Source organism: Gymnoscopelus braueri (assembly GCF_963280865.1).
Source record: "Gymnoscopelus braueri genome assembly, chromosome: 24".
Lineage (NCBI taxonomy): Eukaryota > Metazoa > Chordata > Actinopteri > Myctophiformes > Myctophidae > Gymnoscopelus > Gymnoscopelus braueri.
Window position 1 is genome coordinate 7,438,054 of NC_137626.1, and position 12,500 is coordinate 7,450,553.

The following is a 12,500-nucleotide window of genomic DNA, read 5'->3' on the forward strand; positions in this document are numbered from 1 at the left end:
GCTAGTTGTGTTTCAATATGATAGATGACACATTGACCCATTCAATCCGGGAAAGTATCTACAAAACCAACTCGTCTTCTAAATCCTAACAGCTTTTTTGAAAAGACTTAAGTTTCTATATACAGTATATCTGTGGTGCCCAAACTTTTTCATGTCAAGGATTACAAATGTTTGCTTTAAAAAATATATAATATATTCAAAGATTTGCACAAATGTATCTACAATCTGAGCTTGTAGGTCGGCTATTTTCAAATTGCCAAAGTATAAAGCGGTTTTGTAATAGTAATCAAAATCTACAAAGTAGGTTTTCAAATAAGTTTAGTGGAGTACAAGTACAATATTTACCTCTGAGATGTAGTGGGGTAGAAGTAAATGTATTGCAAATTGGAAGTACTCCAGCAGTAAACGATAAAAATTCTACCTAAGTACAGTACTTGAGTAAAATGTACTTTACTTTCCACCACTGCTACGGTACAGTACCTCTGTTAGTGGTATATGCGTTCGCTCATGTTCAGCAAAACAAGGTTAATCTTCTGCCGGAGAATAATACTATATGAGCATCTCGCCACTACGACTGATCATTATTTCTGAGATCAGGACGGAGTTCCCGGAATTCAAGTTGTTGTTTATAGCGCTGGCTACGCTAACTGGTTTCAGAGGAGTATAGTAGTAAAGTGAGAAAATGAGAAAGAAATAAGGGATTAGAAGCGTGTCAAAGAATGAATCATCCAAAGGGATGCTGTACACGCGATGCCTAAATTATAACTTTCTAACTAATTTGCATGAAGGGCATATTTTGTAATAATTGATGTTTATGTGAAAAGTCCCTACGCTACCGTACTTTACTGTACTGCAAGGAAAAACCACACAAATGTTTTTTTGGCCACGGTCACTTCATTTATACAATTTATTACAATTTTTTTGCAACTTATTATAATTTTTTTGCGACTAAAACTGACGAAAAACGTTCGTCGACTACCTTTTGTCACTGACGAATAATAAATAATAAATAAATAAAAACTATAAAATATATTTAATTTCATCAACAGTTAAAACCTAGACTAATGTTAGTGAGGGACTAGTGGAGAAGAGATCCAGTAGAACTAAAACACAAGTCATTTTATGTTCGGTAGCGTTCAGGTGTTGTGCTCTGAAAATAGCCGATCTGCAAGCTCACAACGCGTCGCAGCGCGGCGCGTTGTGAGCTTGTAGATCGGCTATTTTCGGCATGCAACCAAGTATAAATCAGGCATGACGACGCCATCAAGGCCTGTCGTTTTAACGTGTTTTTCCGTCGGACCGTCAAAAACGCTGAGAACTGGACCTCCGCATTGCTGTAATGCGGAAGTCCCAAAAAGTCAACATGTGCCTTACTTGCCGCCTCCTCTTCAAGTCACATGTTGAAGCTTGGTCACTAAGTCACAGTATGACTTTTTGGGAGGGTGAGACAGTGTTGTTTTGGTGACTTGTGTTCCTACCTGTTTTTGACAGTGCTCCTTGGTTTTGTCCAGCTCCTTCTTGGCCACAGTGTTGTCTTTCAGGTGAACCTGCCTCAAATGCTCGATGGCGGTGGCGTGCAGGTGGTTCAACTCTGAACGAAGAGACGCTACAGGAGAACGAGAGAGAGCGAGAGTGAGAGCGATGCAGAGAGCGAGAGCGATGGAGAGAGATGGAGAGAGACACAAATCCAGGGAGACAGGTAGAGATAATGGGAGAGAGAAAAAGAAGCAGAGAGAGGAGTGAGAGTGAGAGAGAGAGAGAGTGTGAGTGAGTGAGTGAGTGAGTGAGTGAGTGAGTGAGTGAGTGAGTGAGAGAGAGAGAGAGAGAGAGAGCGAGAGAGAGAGAGAGAGAGAGAGAAGCTGATGGAGGTCCTGTGGGTCCGTATTGATCCAGTACAGCAGAGCTGACCGACATCCATTCCGTCTCAGAGACTTTCATTACAGGCCAGGCCCGGCGCCACGGGGGGGCCTGAGGGGGCATTGGGGGGCAAATAAGAATTAAATAACATAAGCCTAACCTAACCCTAACCCTAAACCCGAAATAAAGTAACAAAAAACGCCCCAAAACGGCCACAATCCGCGCAATTAACCGCCAAAATTTGCGCGTGTGTGCATGCTGCGCGACTAGTGTGCCCCCCCACAATTTTCAACTGCCCCCTCAGTCATTTCATCCTGGCGCCTGGCCTGTTACAGGCCTCTGTCTGTCTGTCTGTCTGTCTGTCTGTCTGTCTGTCTGTCTGTCTGTCTGTCTGCTTGAAAATGTGTGCAAATCTTTGAATATATATATTTTTAAAGCGAACATTTGTAACTCAAGTCTTTGCTTCTGGGGGTTCCTGGAACAAAACATTTTGAGATGGGGGTCCGCGGCCAAATGTATATCTGAAAATGTATGTTGCTATATCAGTGATGCTCTAACTTTTCCATGTCAAGGACCCCCAACATGATATGTATCTTTGAATATATATATTAAAAGATTTACAAACATTTTGAAGATAAAAAAATCACACCCTGTGTGAAGTGGGCGGTGTCTTGCTAGCTAATCACAATACTGAATGGAGTCAACCAATCATGTACAAAAAATAAATACATTTATTGAAACACTCTTTATGATGGACGAAACCATAACTTGAAAAAAACAAATTTATTGTTTTTTTCAAGTTATGGTTTCTTATATAGGGCTATGCACATGTGTCATGTGACACTGGCCAATCACAGTCCTGAATAGACTGTGATTGGCCAATCACAGCGCAGGATAATTGTACTAATTTCCTGGGCCCAGATCACAGCCCAAGATATTTGTACATTTTTCCAAATCTCACTTATAGGGGCGGTTTCACCGCCCAAAAATAAAAATGCCAAGGCAATCTAAAAATGACACAGATGCTTTTCCGGTCTTAATGGGTTAAGAACAGTTAGTATGGTGAAGGTTAGGCTATCTATCTCTCTCTATCTCTCTATCTCTCTATCTCTCTCTCTCTCTCTCTCTCTCTCTCTCTCTCTCTCTCTCTCTCTCTCTCTCTCTCTCTCTCTCTCTCTGGTGTCTCTCACCCAGCATGGCCTTGCCCTCGTCCTCCAGCTCGAAGCGCAGCGTCTGCAGCTCCTGCTCAGACTGCTGGTGGAGGATGTCCAGGGTTCTCCTGTGGGCCTCCTTCAGCACCTGCACCTCCTCCCGCTGCTCCAGCTTCAGACGCTCCTCCAGAGCCTGTGGAGGAGGAGAAGAGGAGATGAGAGAAGGAGAGGAGAAGAGGAGAGGAGGAGAGGAGAGGAGGAGAGGAGAAGATGAGAAAAGGAGAGAAGAAGAGGAGAGGAGGAGAGGACAACTATTATTAGTTTTAGTATTAGTTTTATTCATAAAATAAATAACATATATTTAGACACACACACACACACACACACACACACACACACACACACACACACACACACACACACACACACACACACACACACACACACACACACACACACACACACACACACACACACACACACTTGAACTTTCACTTTAAAAGCTAAATCAAAAAGAACAAGAGTAGCAGATCCACAAGCTCATGAACATGTATCACGAAACGTTGAGCTATTTTTTGCTATTTTACTGTGACACTGCAGTGTGACAAAGCAGCGCATTAATTTACCGGTAAAACAAATTAATACAAAGTTGAAATGTGGAGATACAAGGGCCCTCATTTATCAACGGAGCGTATAAACCGGCGTATATTTTTCGATATATTCGGCCGTACGCCAACGTCGAAGTCACTTTTATCAACGAATCCTACACAGCCGATCCGAGCGTACATTTGGTCCCAGCCTTGATAAATCTCACGTCTGAAAACGAGCGTCATTTAAATAACACGCCCTTAATATTCTGGAAACACCCCGATTTTACGACATGAAGAACCAAAATGAAAGAGTTTCGCCGGCTCGCCTCGCCTCGCTGCCTGTCAAGTCACTCACACGCCTCTCTCTCTCTCACTCACACACACACACACACACACACACACACACACACACACACACACACACACACACACACACACACACACACACACACACACACACACACACACACACACACACACACACACACACACACACACACACACACACACACACACACACACACACACACACACACACACCTGTGTCTTTCATGTAATCCGTAGCGGTACAATCTTTGTCACGTTCACTACATGAATGACATAGTATGATAACAATCACATCACCATGAATGGAATACGTTTGCATATTAATTTATTTACCCCATACCGAGCAGTGCGCGTTCGAGTTACACTAAAATAAAGCAGTCAGACTCGGCCAGGCTGCAGTGATTCCGTGCCGCCACGTTAATAAGAGATTGGAGCGTCGGGTTTATATCCTTATAACCCAGCCAGGTTGTAGTCTTCAAAACTCTCTATGATATAACTCCATAACATAGGACAAGCTACTGTATGTTTGTACACCTCACTGTCCATGAAAAGATCGTCGGCAGATCTACAAGCTCACAACGCGTTGCGATGCGACCCGTTGTGAGCTTTGCAGATCTGCTATTTTAAAATAGCCAATGCAACCGAATGACTGTTAAAGCAGTTTGTTTAAATTACTTTATAAAATGTTATATTTTCACAGGGATTATTTATTAGTGTAGATATACATTTAGGAGTGGATTATGTGTCCAAATGCCTGTCAGACAGTCAGACAATGCTGCTCCGCAGGTCTAGAATGGAATAAACGGGCGCAGCCAAAGTCAACAACTGCTATCGACCAGACGTGAGATCTCTGCGTACGGTAGGATGAATCCCACGTCAGGATATATTGATAAATGCCGAAAGGTGCGGTGATCTCGCCGTACGCCCATTATTTGGGCTGCACCGCGTTGATAAATGAGGGCCACAAGGTTTCTGCCCGACAGCAACCATTGTGTCCGATGCATTGTATGGGGTGTGAAATAATCCCATTAAAACACACTGAACGTCTTTGGCGCTCGCCAAATAGAAGCCTGTGGTAATCCAGTCCCAGAGCGCCGCGCCGCACTGGCTGGCAGCAGACACCACTTCTGTGCCAGTTTGTAGGCCATCATAGGAGACAATGGGAAACGCCGCCGTAATGGAACTGTCTGCGGCCCGCTTTTACCCATTAAGACCGGGAACGCATCGGTGTGTCATCTTAAGATTTCTTTGGGCTATTCAAAAATAGCAGATCTACAAGCTCATAGCACGGCACCGAGTGCCGCGCTATGAGCTTGTAGATCTGCTATTTTTTGAAAAATCGTGAACATTGTGTGCAAATCTTTGAATACAGTAAATATTTCTTTTAACTCAAATCTTTGCTTCTGGGGGATTCTACAAATGTCTTCTAAATCCTAACAGTTTTTTGAAAAAACTTATGTCGAACCACTGATATGATATCAGTGGTTCTTTTTTCATGTCAAGGACCCCCAAAATGACTTGTATTTGGCCGCCGACCCCCATCTCAAAATGTGTTGTTCAAGGGAACCCCCAAAAGCAATGATTTGAGTTACAAATGTTTGCTTGAAAAAAATACCTATATTCAAATATTTGCACAAATGTTCAAGATTTAAAAAAAAAAAATGGAATAGCCCAAAGTATAAAGTAATGGTTGAAGTGGTTACACAGATGCGTTCCCGGTCTTAATGGGTTAAAGAATGAATAATGGATTCATCAGCCATCTCTGGCCATTATCCTTTGACACAAGATCAAAATAGATATAGCAGCCATTGATAAGGGTTTGCGGTTGTTACTGTCGAGCTACAGACTTAAAGGACAACTTAAAAAATGACATATTTAGCCACCGGACAGAATGCCCCCGCCCACTGTAAAAAAGATCGCGAAAATTGCTAAAACTATAGAAAGCAGTAAATGAAAAAAAAATGACACTCATCTTTTAGTTACTTTAATTACAATCTAAAACATAAACCTTGGTTGTAAAAAAACTAAAGTTGTCCTTTAAAAGAAAGACAGAGAGACAGACAGACAGACAGACAGAATCTGGTTCTGGATTATTTTGGCAGAGGCCCTGAATGGGTGGAGCCTGGCCAACTCGCAAAGCCGATGGTTTGGGTTGGCCAATCAAATCGGCATGATGTTATGCCCACCGTCCACCCAGTCCGGTGTTATCACAACATTGAATTCACTAAACTAGACCACACACACACACACACACACACACACACACACACACACACACACACACACACACACACACACACATTCACATGTCCTCTCTTCCTTGGCATCAAAGGTTTTCTACGACTTGATCCACAGGGTTCTCTTTGACACGATCTCTTTCTTAACTTTTCTTGGCTTCTGTGTGTGTGTGTGTGTGTGTGTGTGTGTGTGTGTGTGTGTGTGTGTGTGTGTGTGTGTGTGTGTGTGTGTGTGTGTGTGTGTGTGTGTGTTTTCCAACAACACTGGACTGGTTTAAAACTACAAGGAAAGCTAGCTTGCCTTCCTGCTGCAGATCACGCCGTCTCTCATACAATATTCAAAAATGATGCAGTTGATGAGGATATAATCACCTTTACAGTCAAAGCCAGATTACATTTCCTTCAAACCAGACTCAATCTTTCTCTGTGGTTCCCTAATACGTTTCCTCCTCATTGTCTGCACCATGACCACATTCCAGTTACTGAAACTCTGTCACATATTCTGAATCTGAATGGCTGCTAATGCTATGTACTGTATATAAGGGAATGTACATTGCTAGACATGACAGAATTGTTGACCTAAGGACATAAGTTCATATGTTTCATCATCTGCCAAAATGTATAAGCACTCTTGTGTTTCAACTGCCATGTTCATGCGCAATAATGAAAATGATGCCTTTTCAGATGTCACAGCAAATACACCAGATGTTGTTGTTGTTGATGAGGACAGTAGAGTAGTGACCATTTTGGAAGTGGCATGTACATTTGACCACAGCCTGCTGGAAGAGGATCTGACGTTCATAGTGACAGAACATTATGCAACAAAAAAAAAAAAGTCTCGCTAGACGAAATTGAAATCTCGAGATTTCAATCTCGTCTAGCGAGACTTCTGACAGTGTTCTGTCACTATGAACGTCAGATCTCACCAAAAAAATTATAATAAAAAAGCTATTAAAATATGCGATCTAACGCAAGGCCTATCCGCGCACGTTTTAAGCTGTGGCGGACCCGGGATGGAGTTATGACATTTTTCTACTGTACCATTCATCCTAAGATATCATAACATCATAGAAAAGGTAAGAAACCTTAGTCCAAAATTCTCCTTTAAGTACCAACGTCTTAAGGATGCTATTATTACAGCGTGGTTACACATGTAAACTGATTGTGTTCATGTTTGGAAGCCTCGGTAATGTCCATAAATCAGTTGTGAGAGGCCTGCAGATTGCAGGAATGCCCAAGCCAAGAGCTAAGGCATTGGCAAAATTCTGGGATACTTCCTGTACCCGTGATCTGTATCCTGAAATACTTGTTGAGTTTCACCAAGTTTGTGCATCTACAACTGTTTGTTAAATGTGAACGCAAATAAATAAAGATGTGTTATGTGTGCCTGTGTGCATGTGTGTGTGTGTGTGTGTGTGTGTGTGTGTGTGTGTGTGTGTGCGCGTGTGCGTGTGTTATGTACCCTGATCTGGTGTTGTCTGGCATCCTCCATTGTGCTGAGAGCACAGCAGTGAGCCTCCTGAAGACGATGCTCCCGCCTCTGGTGCTCCCTCTGCAGCTCTGAGAACACGCGCACGCACACGCACACACACACGCACACACACACACACACACACACACACACACACACACACACACACACACACACACACACACACGATCGTTCTCTGCCCTCTGTACACATGATGTATGTGATTATTGACGTTGTTGTTGTTTTATTGACTAGGCTTCATGCTCACTCTGCTCTGGATATAAGAGCGTCTGCTAAACGCCTGTAAAGTGTACATTGACATACCATTTCCACCTCAGATGTGACTGGTTATGTAAATCTGACCTTGACTGATTCCAAAAAAAATGTTACAATAGTGTCTTCATTAACCACATCAACCCTTGCACCCTTGGCGAAAATAGCTACAAGCTCAGGATGAAGCGACACGTCGTGAGCTTGTATAGATCGTGTATTTTTGCCAAATAGATGTTACGTAGGGGGGAAAAGGAGCTGATGGGATGAGCAGTTCTCCAGAACGGACCCATTCTGTATAATATAATTTGTGAAGCGCTCATCTTCACACTTGCCGTATTTGGGGTCAATGTTCCCCGGGTTCTATGTTCCCCAGACTTACACGTTCCCCACTTATCTTAGGGCAGTGCCTCTCAAACTTTTTCATGTCAAAGACCCCCAAATTGATAGTTATTTGGCTGAGGAGCCTCATCGGAAAATGTTTTGTGCCAGGGATCCCCAGAGGAGAAAGATTTTTCAAAGAATATCAAAAATAGCAATGCACAAGATGAGCTTTTACATCTGCTATTCTTGAACAGCCAATGTATAGTGGTTGAAATGAATGTGAATGTGCTGTATTAACACATTTAGCTGGGAACCCCCTGGGACCACACCAAGGACCCCTGGGCCTTAGGGTTAGGGGTAGTGGTAGTGAAAGCGGGGGGGGGACGTGTAACTAGAACCCGGTCCTTTCTTCTTGAGGACCAGGAAGAAGCAACGTCGATGGCCACGCCTCTCAGAAACAGCCACGTGTTCCCAAACGGGCACTGACTGCACTCGTCTATCTATCTATCTACAAATTCAAGGAATGTCTGTATACATATATCCGTCCCTCGCTTATCACCAGAACCACTCATCCAGTCAAACTTCACACGTGGCGGGTGATTTGCTGAGGGCCAAAAGGACACACTCGACACCAAGGGTTCTGAGTGTGAAGTTGATTGGATTTAGCATTTCTCCAGAACGGGCCCCGTGCCATGCAGGCACAGATGGTTGGCCTCATAGCATAATTGCCTAACTCATATTTGTAAGGTTTTCAGGAGAGACAAAACAAAAACAAAAAAATCACCTTTTGCTCAAGTCACCTCGATGACTGAGAAAGTGAAAAACTCATTTTTCCAAACATGTTTAGGGTCATTTTAACGTCTACTCTGGCTTTAGTTTTTCACCCAGACTGTTTTTTAAGTTGCTTGATTCAGTATATTTGATATTAATTTAATCAGACACGCCCCCTTCCCATACAAACTGATTGTAACTTTTTTTTTTTACGGCTCGACCTAAGTAATGCGAGTCGACGTCAGGCTCCTCGCCCGACGCGTCGACTTTTAGGGGACAGCCCTAACGTTTAAATGAAACACAACCAACAATCAATTAACTGCATCACCTCCAGCTGTATTTTCCTGTCAACATGGCTTGCTTGTGAAACGGGTCCGTATTCTGATGTTCCCAATTGGTTTTTACCTTTGAGCTGTTGGCTCAGGAGCTCCCTCTCCTGGCTGAACTGAGACTGCAGCTGCTGAAGGGCCGACTGGGACTGAGACAGCTGCAACTCCAGAGACTGCTTCAGCAGAGAGATCTGAACACACACACAGGAAAAGTACTCAAATGTATTACTTAAGTAAAAATATCAATACTGCATTGCAAAAGTACTCGGTTACAAGTAAAAGTCCGGAATTAAAAATGTACTTGAGTAAAAGTACACAAGTTTTGGTATCAAAATGTACTTAAAAGTACCAAAAGTTCTAAAATGTTTGAAAATAGCAGATCTACAAGCTCACAACGCGTCGCGATGCGACGCGCTGTGAGCTTGTAGATCGGCTATTTTCAAATAGCCTATGTATAAAATAGGGCTAAAGTGGTTCATGTGTGTTTTATAATGTAATAATTCATATCTGCAAAGTAACTAAAGTTTTCAAATAATTGTAGTGGAGTAAAAGTACAATATTTGCCTCTGAGATGTAGTGGAGTAGAAGTAGAAGTACTGAAAATTGGAAATACTCAAGTAAAGTATAAATACATAAAAATTAGACTTTAGTACAGTACTTAACCCTCGTAGGGTCTTCGTGTTTTAGTCACACCCAGTGCCTTCGGATCACTTTGACCCGAAGGCCCTGGGTGAAAAATTTCATTTTCATGAAAATGAAAAATGTCATTTTCATATCACATGTTTAGTACAGTAAATAAGGCAAATAGAATAAGTTTCATAGAGAACAAAAAATTTGTACATACTTTTAATTCATGTTGAAAATGTTAAACCGGGTTAAAAGGACCCGAGGACCCTACGAGGGTTAAGTACAGTAAATGTACTTAGTTACTTTACTGTACACCACTGCTTGAGGGAGTGCAGAACTCCCCCCATGCAGAGACTGCTCTGTGTCAAAGATGATTCTCTCTCCGCTGTCCGCTCCTGAAACAAGTTAATCCTCACCAGGATTTAGGGCTGTGCGAGTCCTTACTTAAGGTAACATGGCTTTAGAGTGAGAGGGGGGGGGGTGTATCTATTCCAACTGATGTGATCAGTTGGAATAGATACCATCGTTTAGCAGAGAGCTGTACCAGAAACTCACACGGTTATCCCTGACCGTTGTTGGAAGTTCTTGTGACTGTTCATATGATTGTTAAAACCACTGTTGAAAGCAGTGTAAGTGACACTTACACTGCATGTCATGGGCGTTGTCATCTTGTGTCTTTAAAAAAAAACTAGAAAATGTGCTCCTCGGAGCACAAGTCTCCGCCAGCAGACCCGTGCTATTTTAATAGCACGGGTCGTCTTGGTAGAACGGGTCGTCTTGGTAGAATGCGCGTGGTTTTTGGTGTTCTGCAGGGGCGACTGAATATGTAGTGTCTGCATCTAAAAGATGTTCTTCTTGAAGCAATGTGTCATATGGGAGTCGTCGTAATTGACTGGTTTGTTCAAATGCTTGTCTGTCTTCTTCATCTTCATTGTTGTCTTGAACAGTTTCAGCAGTTGATTGGTGTGTTTGATCTATGTCAGTTTTCTCTAGTGCTACATAATGTATTTGATCAAGGTGGCCAATTGTTACAGTATTAAGACTTCGGCCTTGTTGTTGTGGGATCAATTCAACTCTATAGTCCTCTTCTGTGTTACTGTTGTAGATGAGTATGCTTTCTTAGCTTTGGCCTTCTGCGCCTTTGCTTGACCAATGTTAGGTGTTCTCAGAGGGACACACACACGCACGGACGGGTGATTTGGACTGGAAGGTACTGTTCCAATCAAGACTGATTGATCCTGTCTTACCTCACTTCAAAAATGTAAATGGCTTTTTGAAGTGACACACCTATTTATAGGATTTTATTTCGTCATGCGTCCCTCTAGCCAATCAAAGGCATTGGTGTCAACATATTGACACGTGTCACGTGGAGCTTGACCAATGTTAGCTTGGCTAACAATGTTTTCTCACACACGGCGGGACGAAGCGAAAACATACTCTCCACCTACGGCGGAGACAATAAAGTCATTGAAGTAAAGATGTCTGATTATTTTAAGTACTTATGTGTGGGTGAGTCTATGTATAGGAAAATAAAATAATTGATTAATTAAACAAAAATAAAAACAACAAATTAACAATGCAACAAAATAATAAGAAATATAAATACATTAATAATCACATGTTGAATACAGTATTTCAACTAGCACTGAGCCGAGTGGCTATGTGCACGTGCGCGCGTGCACATGCACGTGACGTCATAAAATATAGCCCCCATAGTTTAAAAACCCACAGCTCACCACTGCTCACAACGCCTCGCGCTGCGAGGCGTTGTGAGCTTGAAGATCTGCTGTTTTTTTGGGCTAAAGTTCTCCTCAGAATAGGGATGCTAGTGGTTAATGTAAAACATAACAATCATACTGTATCACACAAAGATTTGGTGGCCCCCCTGTAGTAACTCTGAGGACTGTTGAAGACCCCTGCTTTATTTTTGGCAAAAAAAAATAATAATAAAAAAACAAAGAATCTAAAATTATTTTTAATTGTTTGGGTTTTTCAGTTTTTTCCGTTCGTCACAAAGAACCAGGAGATAACATTTTCCAAAAAGTTGCTGCTCCATTCAATCCAATGTTTAAAAAATAAACGGAATTTTTTTTTTTTTAAGTACTAGCTTAGAAAAGACTGGCAGAGGCTACAGACCGCTCTAGAGAAACTCTGGCAGTCTAAGATGTATTTGCCATTCAATACTGGCTGCAAAAAACGCACAACCTGAGTTTAACAGCAGGCAGCCATATTGTGGTGTGACCGTGCCCTTGATATAGACTGATGTTCTACAAGGCTTTAGTGGTAGGTTGATATGGACCCTTGTTAGGTTAGGAACAAGGCTGAAGGATATGGAGTGTTTATAATCTACACAGGAATTGAGGAACATTTCCCAACACAATGTTGGTGGTTTGCCTTTCAAGGTCAGCTAGCGCTCTCTCTCGCTCTCTCTCTCAGAGCGCTATTGTCCCCTAGCGTTCAAAGAATAAACATGAAAGGCTCCCGACTCCCCAACGTCACTGATGAAGGCATGCGCACGCACGCATGAGCGCGCACACGCACGTTTT

At 42.4% G+C, this 12,500-nt stretch overlaps 1 protein-coding gene across 1 annotated transcript in view; it reads right to left on the minus strand.

Moving 5' to 3' along the window:
• Nucleotides 1-12,500, minus strand: part of fam184aa (family with sequence similarity 184 member Aa) — a 108,613-nt gene that overhangs the window by 28,442 nt on the left and 67,671 nt on the right. Inside the window, exons 9-12 of the mRNA XM_080422024.1 lie at nt 9,404-9,518; nt 7,625-7,722; nt 3,048-3,201; nt 1,479-1,606 (exon numbers count right to left, since the gene is read on the minus strand). Coding sequence (XP_080278150.1) covers nt 1,479-1,606; nt 3,048-3,201; nt 7,625-7,722; nt 9,404-9,518 — 495 coding nt within the window. The remainder of the gene's footprint in view (nt 1-1,478; nt 1,607-3,047; nt 3,202-7,624; nt 7,723-9,403; nt 9,519-12,500) is intronic.